The sequence below is a fragment of the Tupaia chinensis genome, unplaced genomic scaffold, assembly GCF_000334495.1.
Source record: "Tupaia chinensis unplaced genomic scaffold, TupChi_1.0 Scaffold000113_1, whole genome shotgun sequence".
In the NCBI taxonomy this organism is placed as follows: Eukaryota; Metazoa; Chordata; class Mammalia; order Scandentia; family Tupaiidae; genus Tupaia; species Tupaia belangeri.
The window spans coordinates 2,345,157-2,357,382 of record NW_006159577.1 but is presented as its reverse complement, the minus strand read 5'-3'; the positions used below and the strand labels follow the sequence as shown (position 1 = coordinate 2,357,382).

Here is a 12,226-nt window from a genome sequence, read left to right as displayed (position 1 = left end):
CACCCTTGGAGCTCCCCACACGAGAGGAGGTTACAGGGGAGATGGCTTCCTACAAGCCAAGAAACATACCTTGCTAGCACCTTGATTTTAGAATTCTAGCTTTGGGGCCAACAGGTGGCATAGTGGTTAAGGGTGCTGGACTCCCCCATGGCTGACTGTGGTTCGAGTCCCAGACCTGGTGGTTTGCTTTCTCTCTCACTCTCACTTTCTCTCTCTCTCTGTCTCCTCTGGTCAAATTTAGATAAATAAACAAACAAAGAAATACAGTTAAATAATTCTTTTAAAAAAATAGAATTCCGGCCTCTAGAGCTGTGAGAAATAAATTTGTTGCTTTTGCTTAAGTTACCCAGTCTATAATATTTTATTATGGCAACCTGAGCTGACAAGGGTAGAGAAAAACTTTAATATCAGGGCCAGCAAATGGCATGGTGGTTAAGGCACTGGACTTCCACTTCCACGTGGCCAATCAAGGTTTGACTTCTATACCTGGAGACGAGAATCATTCCAGGTGCATGTGTGTACATGCCCAAAATCCTAGAATGGAGAAGAAATTGAGGAATGGCCATTCCCCAGGGGGTGATTTGTCACTTGCCTTCTCTCTCTCTGCGTGTCTCTCTGGCAAGCACACATGCCCTATGGCAAAAACCTTTAAAAAAAAAAAAAAATCACCTATTGAATGCCCTTGTTTTACAGAGAAAAAAAACTGAAGCCCAAAAAAGGGATGTGACTTACCTACATCCAGTAACTTTTTTCTTCAAAACTTACCATTTTTCTTTAAATCATTTCTTTTTGATATTTATTCTATTACTTAACAAATTTTAAACACAAATTAGCTGTTATTTTAACATAAAAGTAACTAAAATAAATTGAACTAAATTTTAAGTTCATAAAATAATCTATTTGGGAACCAGTAGATGGTATAATGGTTCTGTTGCTGGACTCCCACATGGCTGACCGTGGTTCGAGTACCAGACGCACAGGCTTGAAACTCAAGCCGGGCACATGTGTATGCATGCCCCAAATCCCAAGAGAAGAATGAGGGAGAAAGGACTCTGGCGTGGCCATCCCCCCAGGGGGTGATTTCTACCTTTCTGTCTGTCTCTGTTTCTCCAGCGAGCACGTGTACCTAGAGCAAAAATCTCTTTAAAAAGAAAAAAAGAAAGAAAGAAAAAATCTATTTCATTTGTCACAAATTAAGTCATTAGTCAAACAGACTTAATAAGGAAATAACCTCTCTTACTTCTGGCTACATAACATCTTTATCATACAGAGATTACAATAGGAAACCTTAGCTCACTAACTGGAAAAACCTTTGGGAAAAAGTTATTTCACAGGGAGGGCCAATATTCAGAACTACCCTTTTAGTTTAATCCAGATAATTATTTTTAAATTAAATAATAACCACTAAAATTGGCACTTTCAACTACAAGGCCATGAGGAATTCTGTCCTATTCTTGAACAAACTATATCATCAATTACTTGACTCAACTGGCTGATTCTTCCTCCTAGGCCTGTCAGAGTTTACACAGGGGATCAGCAGTTTAGACTTATGTGCCTTGCTCATGACTTCTTCTCAAAAATCAACAAACATTACTCTCACTCAAAAGAACAGTATAAAAGCAGTTTCACTGAAACACAGATGGACATCAAACTTTTTTTATAAATAACACAATATGTAGTTTCATTCACAATTTCAGGCCTTTCTTATAAAGCTTGCATGCAGCTCTATAATTCAGTCCAGTATGTTTTATTAAATACCATATTATGATTTTCTCCATTTAGACTTCCAACTAGGCTTCTTATTGAGGACATGCAAGGAAAACCTAACTACCATCGCGCTTCAGTGCACCTAAATTTATTTCATTACCAAAATCAACAGACTAGGGGCTAGAAAATACTGGAGAAGGGCACACGGGTATGGAGTATAAACTGCTCTTTCCTTTACTCTTCCTCCTCCCAACCCTACCCCTCAAAGTTCCATGGTTAGAAATCATCCTAATATTTTTCATCCTAACTTTTTTTAGCCTGGATGTACTAAAATTAGATGGGAACAAAGGACTGACATTTTGATATTAGCAGAGGGGTTAGGAGGAAAATGTGAACTGGCACCCACACTCCTCTACATTTAGCCTCTTCCTCCTAATGAGTCTCTCTTCTGTGAAAAGCAGTAAGGAAGGCAACAGGAGGACACAATTTCTCTTCTGCTATTGTCACTGATAATAAACTGCTTTATCTATAAGTGCATTAATGTAGAGTTATAAATACAGTTCACAGACCCTCCCATTCAGAGTATTTGCACACTGCTTTTGAAGCTATGCAGACAATACTCAGGACATGGGAACTATTGCAGCCTGTGAACGTTTTTACATATTTGGGAAAACTGATGCATTAGATTAATTTTTCTTAAGATTCTTCAAGACAGTGTGCACAACAAAGATCACTCACAATACCATTTTTTGATGTCATAAAATAATCCACATGTAAAAATGTAATATGGAAAAATTCATCATTTCTTCAGAGAACAAAAAAATCATTTCTTCTGAAAAATGAAAACTGTGAGTTTTTATTTCTTATATCTTCCTCTAATAATACTAGGCAAGTAATTCTGCAAATACTTTAAGACACAATTGATCTCTTGGTTGTAAGTCTTTCTTACAATGGTATCAGCATGACAAAAGTGCATTCTGCCAGCATATACATCTCAGTTTTTGAAGTTCTACTCCATAAAAGCAGGATATTGATACATTCATGTCTTGGGGATTATTCCTATCTTTTTTAATTTGGTTTCCCTGGGCCTAAACTACAGGTCCACATAGTGACAGCTCAAAATTCAGCTAGAGAAGCCTTTTAATGATTAGTCTAATGCACTGTGTTGTAAAGATTTTTAAAACTCAGTAAGTACTGACTCAAGCTCTCTTTTTTCTGGTTACTGGAGCCCATCTTGACATCTAAGCTGGAAATGAATGATCTTTCAACAACACTCCAGGGATTTTGCTAAGGTCATATTCAATCATTCATTAGGCTTCTTACCCGTTGCTTTTCAGAGTTCCATTGTAGAGCTGGTTTTATTCAGCATTTATGTAGCCTGTGGGCTTGGGTATTTATCTGCTTAATGTTGAGTTTCATTTCTATGCCCGTAACATAGGATCTATCAATTGACCAAAGAATTTCAAACTATTCTTTTACTTTTCTAACAAATTGCATAGTGTGTATGAAGAATAAATTAGCATTAATTTTCTTCCATTAACTGTTCATAAAACATGCTCATGTGTTCTCCTTTCTTCTAAGAACATCTCTGTTTCCTGCCTAACCAAGAGAAATGATAAAGATTTGCTTATTTTTTCCCACTATGCAATTGTCTTTCAACCTAATATGTTCCTCACCTCCCACAATCAGGCTCTAGGTCATAGGCAGCATTCTTCCAATGAAGTGTACTACACAAGACTCTTTTCAGCGCCCATCAACATCCCCCCAACCAATTAGCCAAAGAGGTTACTACTGTAGAATGTAAGACACTTGGTCTCTTGCTCTCAAAGCACAGAGCTGTCTCTGGAGGGCGTACACTCTACCTCAGAGCCAAAAACAGCAAATCAAAGCCCAGGTCTCTACCCTGGAAACAAACTGCTCGCATTTTTATGTTTTTCATTGTAGGCACCAGACGAAGACACATGTACACTTACAAATGTGAAAAATAAGATTACTTAGGAGAATATAAATCAAAGTCTACTAACATAAGCAGGGCTACTCTATCACTTTGCAAACCATTTTAAGAAAAATTATTTCAAGGGCGTACAAAACTTATGTAGGTTCCTTAAAAATTAAGGTTTCTATTTATACTTTAGATAAATGTAAATTGAAGTCAACATACAGTACTGTATTATAGTGTCACAGAAATTGAAAAACCATAAGTGAATTGAAGCACATCATTCATAAAAAGACTGAAAGTCTTTTGTATATGTTTAGCTCCCTTCCCTCAAAATAAACAAAAGATTGCATGCATATCACAGATAAAGAAGAAAGGCAAACTTGTTGCTACTACAATGGAAAAAAAAAATCATTCAAGAACAGTTTGTACTTATTTTAAAATGGCTTTAGTTAAGCTGCCAAGAATAGTGTCAGGTTTGATTCTCATATACATAAATGCCAGTCCCAAAAAGCAACTCTAACTTGTGCACCTGGCTTAAAACAAAATGTTCTAAAAACTTTCTATTTGCTAATTGGTTTAACCCACCCATTCAGGCCTCAATTCCCTTTGGAATTGCATGCGCACTTCCTACACACACAAGTGGTTTGTAATGTAGCAATAACACCATAATGAAAAGAGACAATTCTGTGCAGGCTTCACAGAGAAATCTCGTTTGCATTTCAAACAAGTTCCTTCAAAATAAGTGTCTTTTGATTAAATAAAATTACAATTCCAAATTCTTATCCACAGAAAACAGCTTTCACTATAATAACTTACTGCTCCTTTTTATAACTGCATAATTTCCTACGCAGTACCATATATTCATAAATTTAACAATACTAAGTTTAATAATAATGTATTCGTAATTTGTTTCAGTAACTTAGAGACATTTATTGGCCTGGTTTTTAATACTTCTGTCTTATTTGAAAATATTAATTTCTTGTTAGTATTTTTAGACCCTCTGTTTGTTCTGATCTCAACCCCCAAAGGGCTGGCTTCCAGAGGGATTAAAGTGATAAAAAGAGATGACAACTCCCTTTTCCTAACTGTACTAACAGCTCTACAATTCAAAATAAATATATAATATCTGTACATTTGCAAATAGAACAAATATATCCCATACAGTGACTCAAAGAGCTTTTCAACAAAGACCCATTCCAAGCTTCCTAGGAATCAACCTTTTTCTTAAAGAATCATTTTATTTAACTTTATTTATTTTCATTTGACCAAAAAGGAACAAAGTGAGAGAGAGAGAAAGAGAAACAGAGAGAGAAAAAGTGAGAAAGCAAACTGCCAGGTCTGGGACTCAAACTTCAGTGGGCTATGTGGGAGTGCAGCACCCTTAACCACCATGCTACCTGCCAGCCCCACTATGAATCAACCTTAATGTCTGTCTAGTTGCTCACAAAGCCGATCTTGTTGAATTGGTGCTTTAAAATATTGGGTTCTCAGAAAAGTCAAGATGCATTTTTGCCTAGAAAAAAAAGTCATGACTTTTCTAACAACCTGGTATCATACAGTTTAACAACTAAAAAAAAAAAATTTTTTTTTTAAAGAGAAATTTTTGCTATAGGACGTGTGCACTCAAGAGAGAGATAAAAAGTGAGAAATCACCCTCCAGGTGGAAAGGCCATGCCACAATCTCTTCTCCAGTCTTCTCTTGATAATTTGGGCATGCATACATACGCGCCCAGCATGAGTTTCAAGCCACCAGGTCTAGGACTCAAACTGCAGTCAACTACATGGGAGTCCAGCAATGTAACCATTACGCCATCTACTGGCTCTTTACAACTTCTTAGAATTTTGAAACTGCCATCATTGTATTTGAAACCAAGTCATACTGATGTGACAAAAACAATAATGCCCGGATCCCCTCAATAAATTATAAAACTGGGACCAGAAGTTGGTGTAATGGCTACATCACTGGACTCCCATGTGGTCAACTGTGGTTCAAGTCCTGGATGCAGTGGCTTTAACTCATGTCGGTCATGTGTGCATGCGTGGCCATCCTCCTGGGTGTGATTTCTCACTTTCTGTCTCTCTTTCTGGTGAACGCACGCACCCTATAGCAAAAAGAAAAAACTCAAAAAATAAAAAACTAGGGACCAGCAGTTAACATAATGGCTATGTTGCTGGACTCCCATGTAAGTCGACCACGGTTCAAGTCCCGGACCGGGCAGCTTAAACTCACGCCAGGCGTGTGTGCATGAGTGCCCAAGATCCCAAGAGGAGAATGGAGAAGAATAAATTGTGGCATGGCCATCCCCCCTGGGGGGTGATTTCTCGCTTTCTATCTCTCTGTCTCTTTATGTCTTTCTGGCGAGCGGATGCGCTCTATAGCAAAAAAAAAAACTCTCCAAAAAACAAAAAAATAAAACTGTATGTTTTTATGTAATACTTTAAGATCCCATGTCTTATTAAAAAACAAAAACAAACAAACAAATAAAGAAACAAAACAGCAATTTGGGGCTAGGCAGTAGCAAGGGGGTTAAGGCAGCATCTCACATGGCCAACTAAACAGTTTAAGTCCCAGACGCAGCGGCTTGAGAAACATACCAGGTGCTTGTGAATGTATGCCCAAAATCCCAGAAGAGGGAATATGGAGAAGGGATTTTCTTTTCCTGGTGAGCACACATGCACCCTGGCAAAAACAAAACAAAAAAACTTAAGTTTAAGTTGCATATATTATGAAGTAATTTCTCACTTTTTATATGCATAAAATAAATGCATTTCCAAAAGTGTTATTTTCATTGAAGTTCCTTTAAATGCTTTCAGCTATCTTGTCCAAGGCAAGTAGTAATCTTAATGATTGTTTAATACTGATCTAAATGAAAGACTTGCCCCCCCTTCCTCTCACAAAATAAAGAAGTGGATGTAACGCTAAACTTACTCAATACTGGAGCAACATTTGCAAAATAAACAATATGGTGCATTTTGTAACCCAATAGACTCAAAAAGATGAAAATCATCAAAAATTATACTTTTCGTACTTTTTGCTTTTTGAGAGAGATTTTTGCTATAGGGCATGTGTACTCACCAGAGAGACAGAGAGACAGACAGCAAGAAATCACCCCCCAGGAAGGATGGCCACACCGCAATCCCTTCTCCTCTGTTCTCCTCCTGGGATCTTGGGCAGGCCTGCACACATGCTGGGCCTGAGTTTGAAGCCACTGGGTTTGGGACCCAAACCGCAATCGGCCATGTGGGAGTCCAGCAATGAAACCACTAGGCCATCTCAAAATTTATGTAACTTAGGGACCAGCAGTTAGCATAATGGCTATGTCGCTGGACTCCCACATAGTTGACAGCGGTTCGAGTCCCAGACCTGGTGTCTTAAACTCACACCGGGCGCGTGTGCATGCGTGCCCAAGATCCCAAGAGGAAAATGGAGAAGGGATTGTGGTGTGGCCATCCCCCCTGGGGGGTGATTTCTCGCTTTCTGTCTCTCTGTCTGTCTCTGTCTGTCTGGCGAGCGCACACACCCTATAGCAAAAATTTCTCCAAAAAAAGAAAAAAAAATTATGTAACTTTTCAAAACCCATATTATTAATCCACTATTAAAATATTACTCCAAAGTGTCATTAAGTATTAATATATCTTACCTTTTTAACATTAATAGTTTATCTTCCTTAACTGGCACCTATTATAGAACATCTCTGTCTCTGTATCCCCAAAATCTTATTTAATTTATACCATCCCTTCACAGAAGAATGACAAAATTCAATTCTTGATAAAGGCAAGTCCTTTAAGTCAAATAGGGAAATGGTGACCATAAGTAATAAAGGATGATGTGAGACTGAGTTGGCTGATTCATATTCTAATAGTCCAGAGAGCAACACTAACAAGTTATTAGGATCAACACCAATAAAGAGCTGTAAGACTTCTAAAAATAACTGCTCAACTTCTCTGAGTTTTACTAGTTCCTCTCTTGAAATGTAAATGCTATGAAGGGAGAGACTTAGTACCTAGGAGGCAGAATATGGTAAGAGAAGAGAATAGGTTTTTTTTTTTAAATATATTTATTTAAGTTTATTTATTTATTCATTTTTAATTGGACCAGAGAGAGAAAGTGAGAAAACAAGCCACCAGGTCCAGGACTTGAACCGCAGTTGACCATGTGGGAGTGTCCTGTGCCTTAACTACCATGCCACCTGCTGGTCCCCAAGAGAATAAGGTTTTAAGAGTCAGACAGATCCTAAAAATAACTGCTCAACTTCTCTGAGTTTTACTAGTTCCTCTCTTGAAATGTAAATGCTATGAAGGGAGAGACTTAGTACCTAGGAGGCAGAATATGGTAAGAGAAGAGAATAGGCTTTTTTTTTTTAAATATATTTATTTAAGTTTATTTATTTATTCATTTTTAATTGGACCAGAGAGAGAAAGTGAGAAAACAAGCCACCAGGTCCAGGACTTGAACCGCAGTTGACCATGTGGGAGTGTCCTGTGCCTTAACTACCATGCCACCTGCTGGTCCCCAAGAGAATAAGGTTTTAAGAGTCAGACAGATCCAGATAAGAATCCTCTACTCCAAAGGTTGAGACAGGAAGATCACACAACGTAACAAGACTCAGCCTTTAAAAAAACAAACAAACAAAAACCCTGGCTCCATTCTGTCCTAGCTGTTTGACTTGGTAGAAGTAACTTCAGGTCTTCCAGTTACAGTTTTCTTACATGTATTACAGAAACAAGAACATGTAATACATGCCTAGAGAAAATACTGGAAAGATCAATGACTTAATATAACTTAACATAGGGCTGGCATATAACAGTATCCCTTAGCTCCCTTTCTTTCTACTGTTTATCCCTTACAGTATGTAGTAGACCATCTGATTCAAAATACCAGCTCAATAAAGACATCTTGGAGACCAGCAGATGGCATAATGGCTAAGTCGCTGGACTTCGTAGTCGACCACGGTTCAAGTTCCAGGCCTGGTCACTTAATATTCACGCCAGGCACATGTGTGTGCATGTCCAAAATCCCAGAAGGGACTGTGATGTGGCATCTCCTGGAGGGGGAGGGGGACTTTTTACTTCCTGTCTCACTGTCTCTGTATGTCTGTCTCTGGTGAGTACACGTGCCCTATGTCAAAAACCTAAAAAAATAAATAAATAAAAGACTTCTTGGTTAACTGATAAATTCCTCTGATTTTGTTTAATTATACACATGAAGGCCACAGGGCTTTTCCCAGGTATAGAATAATTTTTATAATAACCCAAAACAGTATTTCTTATTATGTTTCATAAATACTCTAATGAAACACTAAGAAAGTAGTTGTTATTCTTATCCCGGAATAGTTTGGTTAAATCTTCATAAATAACTATATTCTAGTCATTAAGGCACAATAATCAAGAATACATGCTTTCTATAAAATCGTTTACTATTTTAACGTTTTTAACTATTAGTAACTACAGGAAATTTGTTTAAATCAAAAAGAAAAATATTTTCATTTCAAATACAAAAGAATTAAAAATTATTCTTGATTGAGCTCTAAAACCCAACCACTTGTACTTCTTTTTCCTTTTAGCAACCCATTATATTTATTCAACATGTGCATCCTGTGTTCTTACTAAGAGTTTATTTGCATTTGCATTTTCTGTGTCAGGTTTACTTTGTTCTGTGGCTTCTTTAAGCTACCTAAATTTGTCCAAAGGAAAGTCTCACGTTTTTTGGAAAACCAATGCTGCTACACTGTTTCCAGATCTGCCTCCAAAGCTGAACTTAGGTGTTGGCAGCTCTTCAACAAGTTCAAATCCTGTCAGACAAAAAGAAACACTTTTATTAGGGACTGAATCCCACAGTTAAGGGAATTTATATTAACACTATACTTTCTTTTTCTTTAATTTGCCAGAGAACATGTGAGCTCCCAAGGACAGGATAGAGGATGGGAACAGGGATACTGCAAAAGTATTCCCCACGATGGATGGTCACACTGCAATCCCTTCTCCATTTCTTCTTTCAGGATTTTGGGTATGAACATACACAGGCCCCAGGAAGTTTTTCAAGCCACTGCATCTGGGATTCAACCTATGCAGTTGTCCATAAGGGATCCAGCCACTGTAACCACCATGCCACCCACCTGGCCCACCACTATACTTCCAAACTCTTTAGAAAACTATGAGATTCTAAACTCTAAATTATGACTGAATATCATTCAATGATTTTTCAATACTGCTGTGTGTACACAGTATAAGTGTCCATATCCAATAATACTTTGAACAAGGAACAGACATGACCAAATACAAATGCAGAAGAGACTCTTCTATTCATCCTCATGTCCTCCACTTCCTGTTTTACATCCATTCGAAGCTGCATCTCTATTAGCTTACTTCACCATCTAATTTGTTGAAAGTAGTTATCATGTGCTGAGTTCCTATAAATGCCAGGCACTGTTTTGAGTGCTTTATTTGTAGCAACTCAATGAATAAAAACCATATATATATAAAAGCACTTAAGGGCAGGCCCCAGAGCGCACATCCTCTGGCAAGAAAAAAGAATTTTAAGTTTCTAAAAATTAATCACGGGACCAGCAGATGGCATAATGGCTACATTGCTGGACTCCCATGTAGTCAACCACGGTTGAGTCCCAGACCTGATGGCTTAAAGGGGACTGTGGTGTGGTCATCCCCCCCAGGGGGTAATTTCTCACTTTCTGACTGTCTCTCTCTCTCTCTCTGTCTCTGTCTCTGTCTTTCTGGTGAGTGCACACGCCTTATAGAAAAACCTCTCCAACAAAAATTTAATCACAAGATGGGCTGGCAGGTGGCATGGTGGTTAAGGACACTGAACTTCCACGTGGCCAATCACAGTTCAAGTCCCAGACCTGGTGGCCTGCTTTCTCACTTTCCCTCTCTCTTGCTCTCTCTCTCTGGTCAAATGAAAAAATAAGTAAATTTTTTAAATAAATAAAGTTAAGTAAAATCATTCTTTTTTTAAAAAACTTGACAACAAGAAATCTTTTTCCAAAATAGGACAGGTTTTATTTATGTATCTTAATGCCAAAGGGCATAGGTACATATCAGAAAAAGAACACCACTCCACAGAACCTAGTCATGCTGCAATCGTTTTTCTTCCTTTCTGTCATACCACCAAGATCCTGGACATACAAAAAAATGACAAGCAAGGTATTTTTTTTTTTTCTCTTTTTGGAGAGTTTTTTTTTGCTATAGGGCGTGTGCGCTCACCAGAAAGACAGAGAGAGACAGAGAGACAGAAAGAGAGAAATCACCCCCCAGGGGGAATGGCCATGCCACAATCCCTTCTCCTCCATTCTCCTCTCGGGATCTTGGGCACACACACACATGCGCCCAGCGTGAGTTTAAGCTGCCGGGTCCGGGACTCAAACCGCAGTCGGCTATGTGGGAGTCCAGCAACATGGCCATTATGCTAACTGCTGGTCCCAGCAAGGCATGTTTTTCAAGCTGTGGAGCTGGGATCTGAACCACAGTTGGTAAATAGGATCTGACTCCAACTGCACAGTGTCTGACCACTGTACTATGGTACTAGCACAGGAGAGGCCTTTTAAATAGCATGATATATATGGGCTAGACCCATATCCTAATGAATAAGAAAGCCAGATCCCACATGGCTGACCACTAACAATCCTTGACCACTGCAACACAAGATTCGCACAAGACAGGGTTGTCAGAAAAGTCATGAAGCATTTTTGCATAGAAAATAGGTCATAACTTTTATGACAACTCAGTAGCATGATATATATGAACTGGACCCATGCCCCTGTGGTTAAGAAAGAAAGCTCATGGGGTTGGCAGGTGACATGGTGGTTTGAGGTGCCAGACTCCCAAATGGCTGACTGTGGTTCAAGTCCTAGACCTGGTGGCTTACATTCTCAATTTCCCTCTTTCTCTCATTCATCAAATTCAAAAATAATGATGATAATAATAAAGTTAAATAAAATAATTCTTAAAAAAAAAGTCAGTTCCTGGATACCAGCAGATAGCATAATGGTTACATCACTGGACCCTCACATGGCTTGAGTCCCAGACCCAGCAGCTTAAAACTCACGCCAAGCACATGTGTGTGCATGCCCACAATCCCAAGAGGAGAATGGAGGAGAAGGGGACTACAGCATGGCCATTCCCCCCAGGGGGTGATTTCTCACTTTCTGTCTGTCTGTCTGTCTTCCTAGCAAGTGCACATGCCCTGCCCTATAGCAAAAATCTCTCTTTAAAAAAAAAAAAAAAGGGCTGGCAGGTGGTATAGTGGTTAAGGCACTGGACTCCCACATGGCCCACCATGGTTTGAGTCACGAACCAGGCAGGTTGCTTTCTTGCCTTCCTTCTCTTTTTCACTCTTATTAAATAAATAAATAAATAAATAAATAAATAAATAAAAAGTAATCATGAATGAAATTGAGTAAAATAATTCTTAAGAAAAAAAAAAAGTTTAGGAACCAGCAGTTGGCATAATGGCTATGTTGCTGGACTCCCAAGCGGTCGACCACGGTTTGAGTCCTGGACCCGGTGGCTTAAACTCATGCAAGGTGCATGTGCATACATGCCCAAGATCCCAGGAGGAGAATA

At 38.6% G+C, this 12,226-nt stretch overlaps 1 protein-coding gene across 12 annotated transcripts in view; it reads right to left on the bottom strand.

Annotated features, from left to right (window-relative positions):
* Positions 1–12,226, bottom strand: part of EEF1AKMT2 (EEF1A lysine methyltransferase 2) — a 42,020-nt gene that overhangs the window by 8,777 nt on the left and 21,017 nt on the right. For 10 of the 12 annotated variants that reach the window (XR_003548646.1, XR_003548644.1, XR_003548645.1 and 7 more), the window contains one exon: positions 9,348–9,438. Coding sequence is in view for 9 of the 12 variants with exons in the window: in XM_027770097.1 (XP_027625898.1) it covers positions 9,348–9,438 (91 nt within the window). In the remaining 3 variants the exon portion in view is untranslated. Of the gene's footprint in view, positions 1–6,300; positions 6,327–9,045; positions 9,439–12,226 lie in introns of those variants that run through there. The other 2 variants (XM_027770102.1, XM_027770099.1) reach the window with 2 other exon arrangements.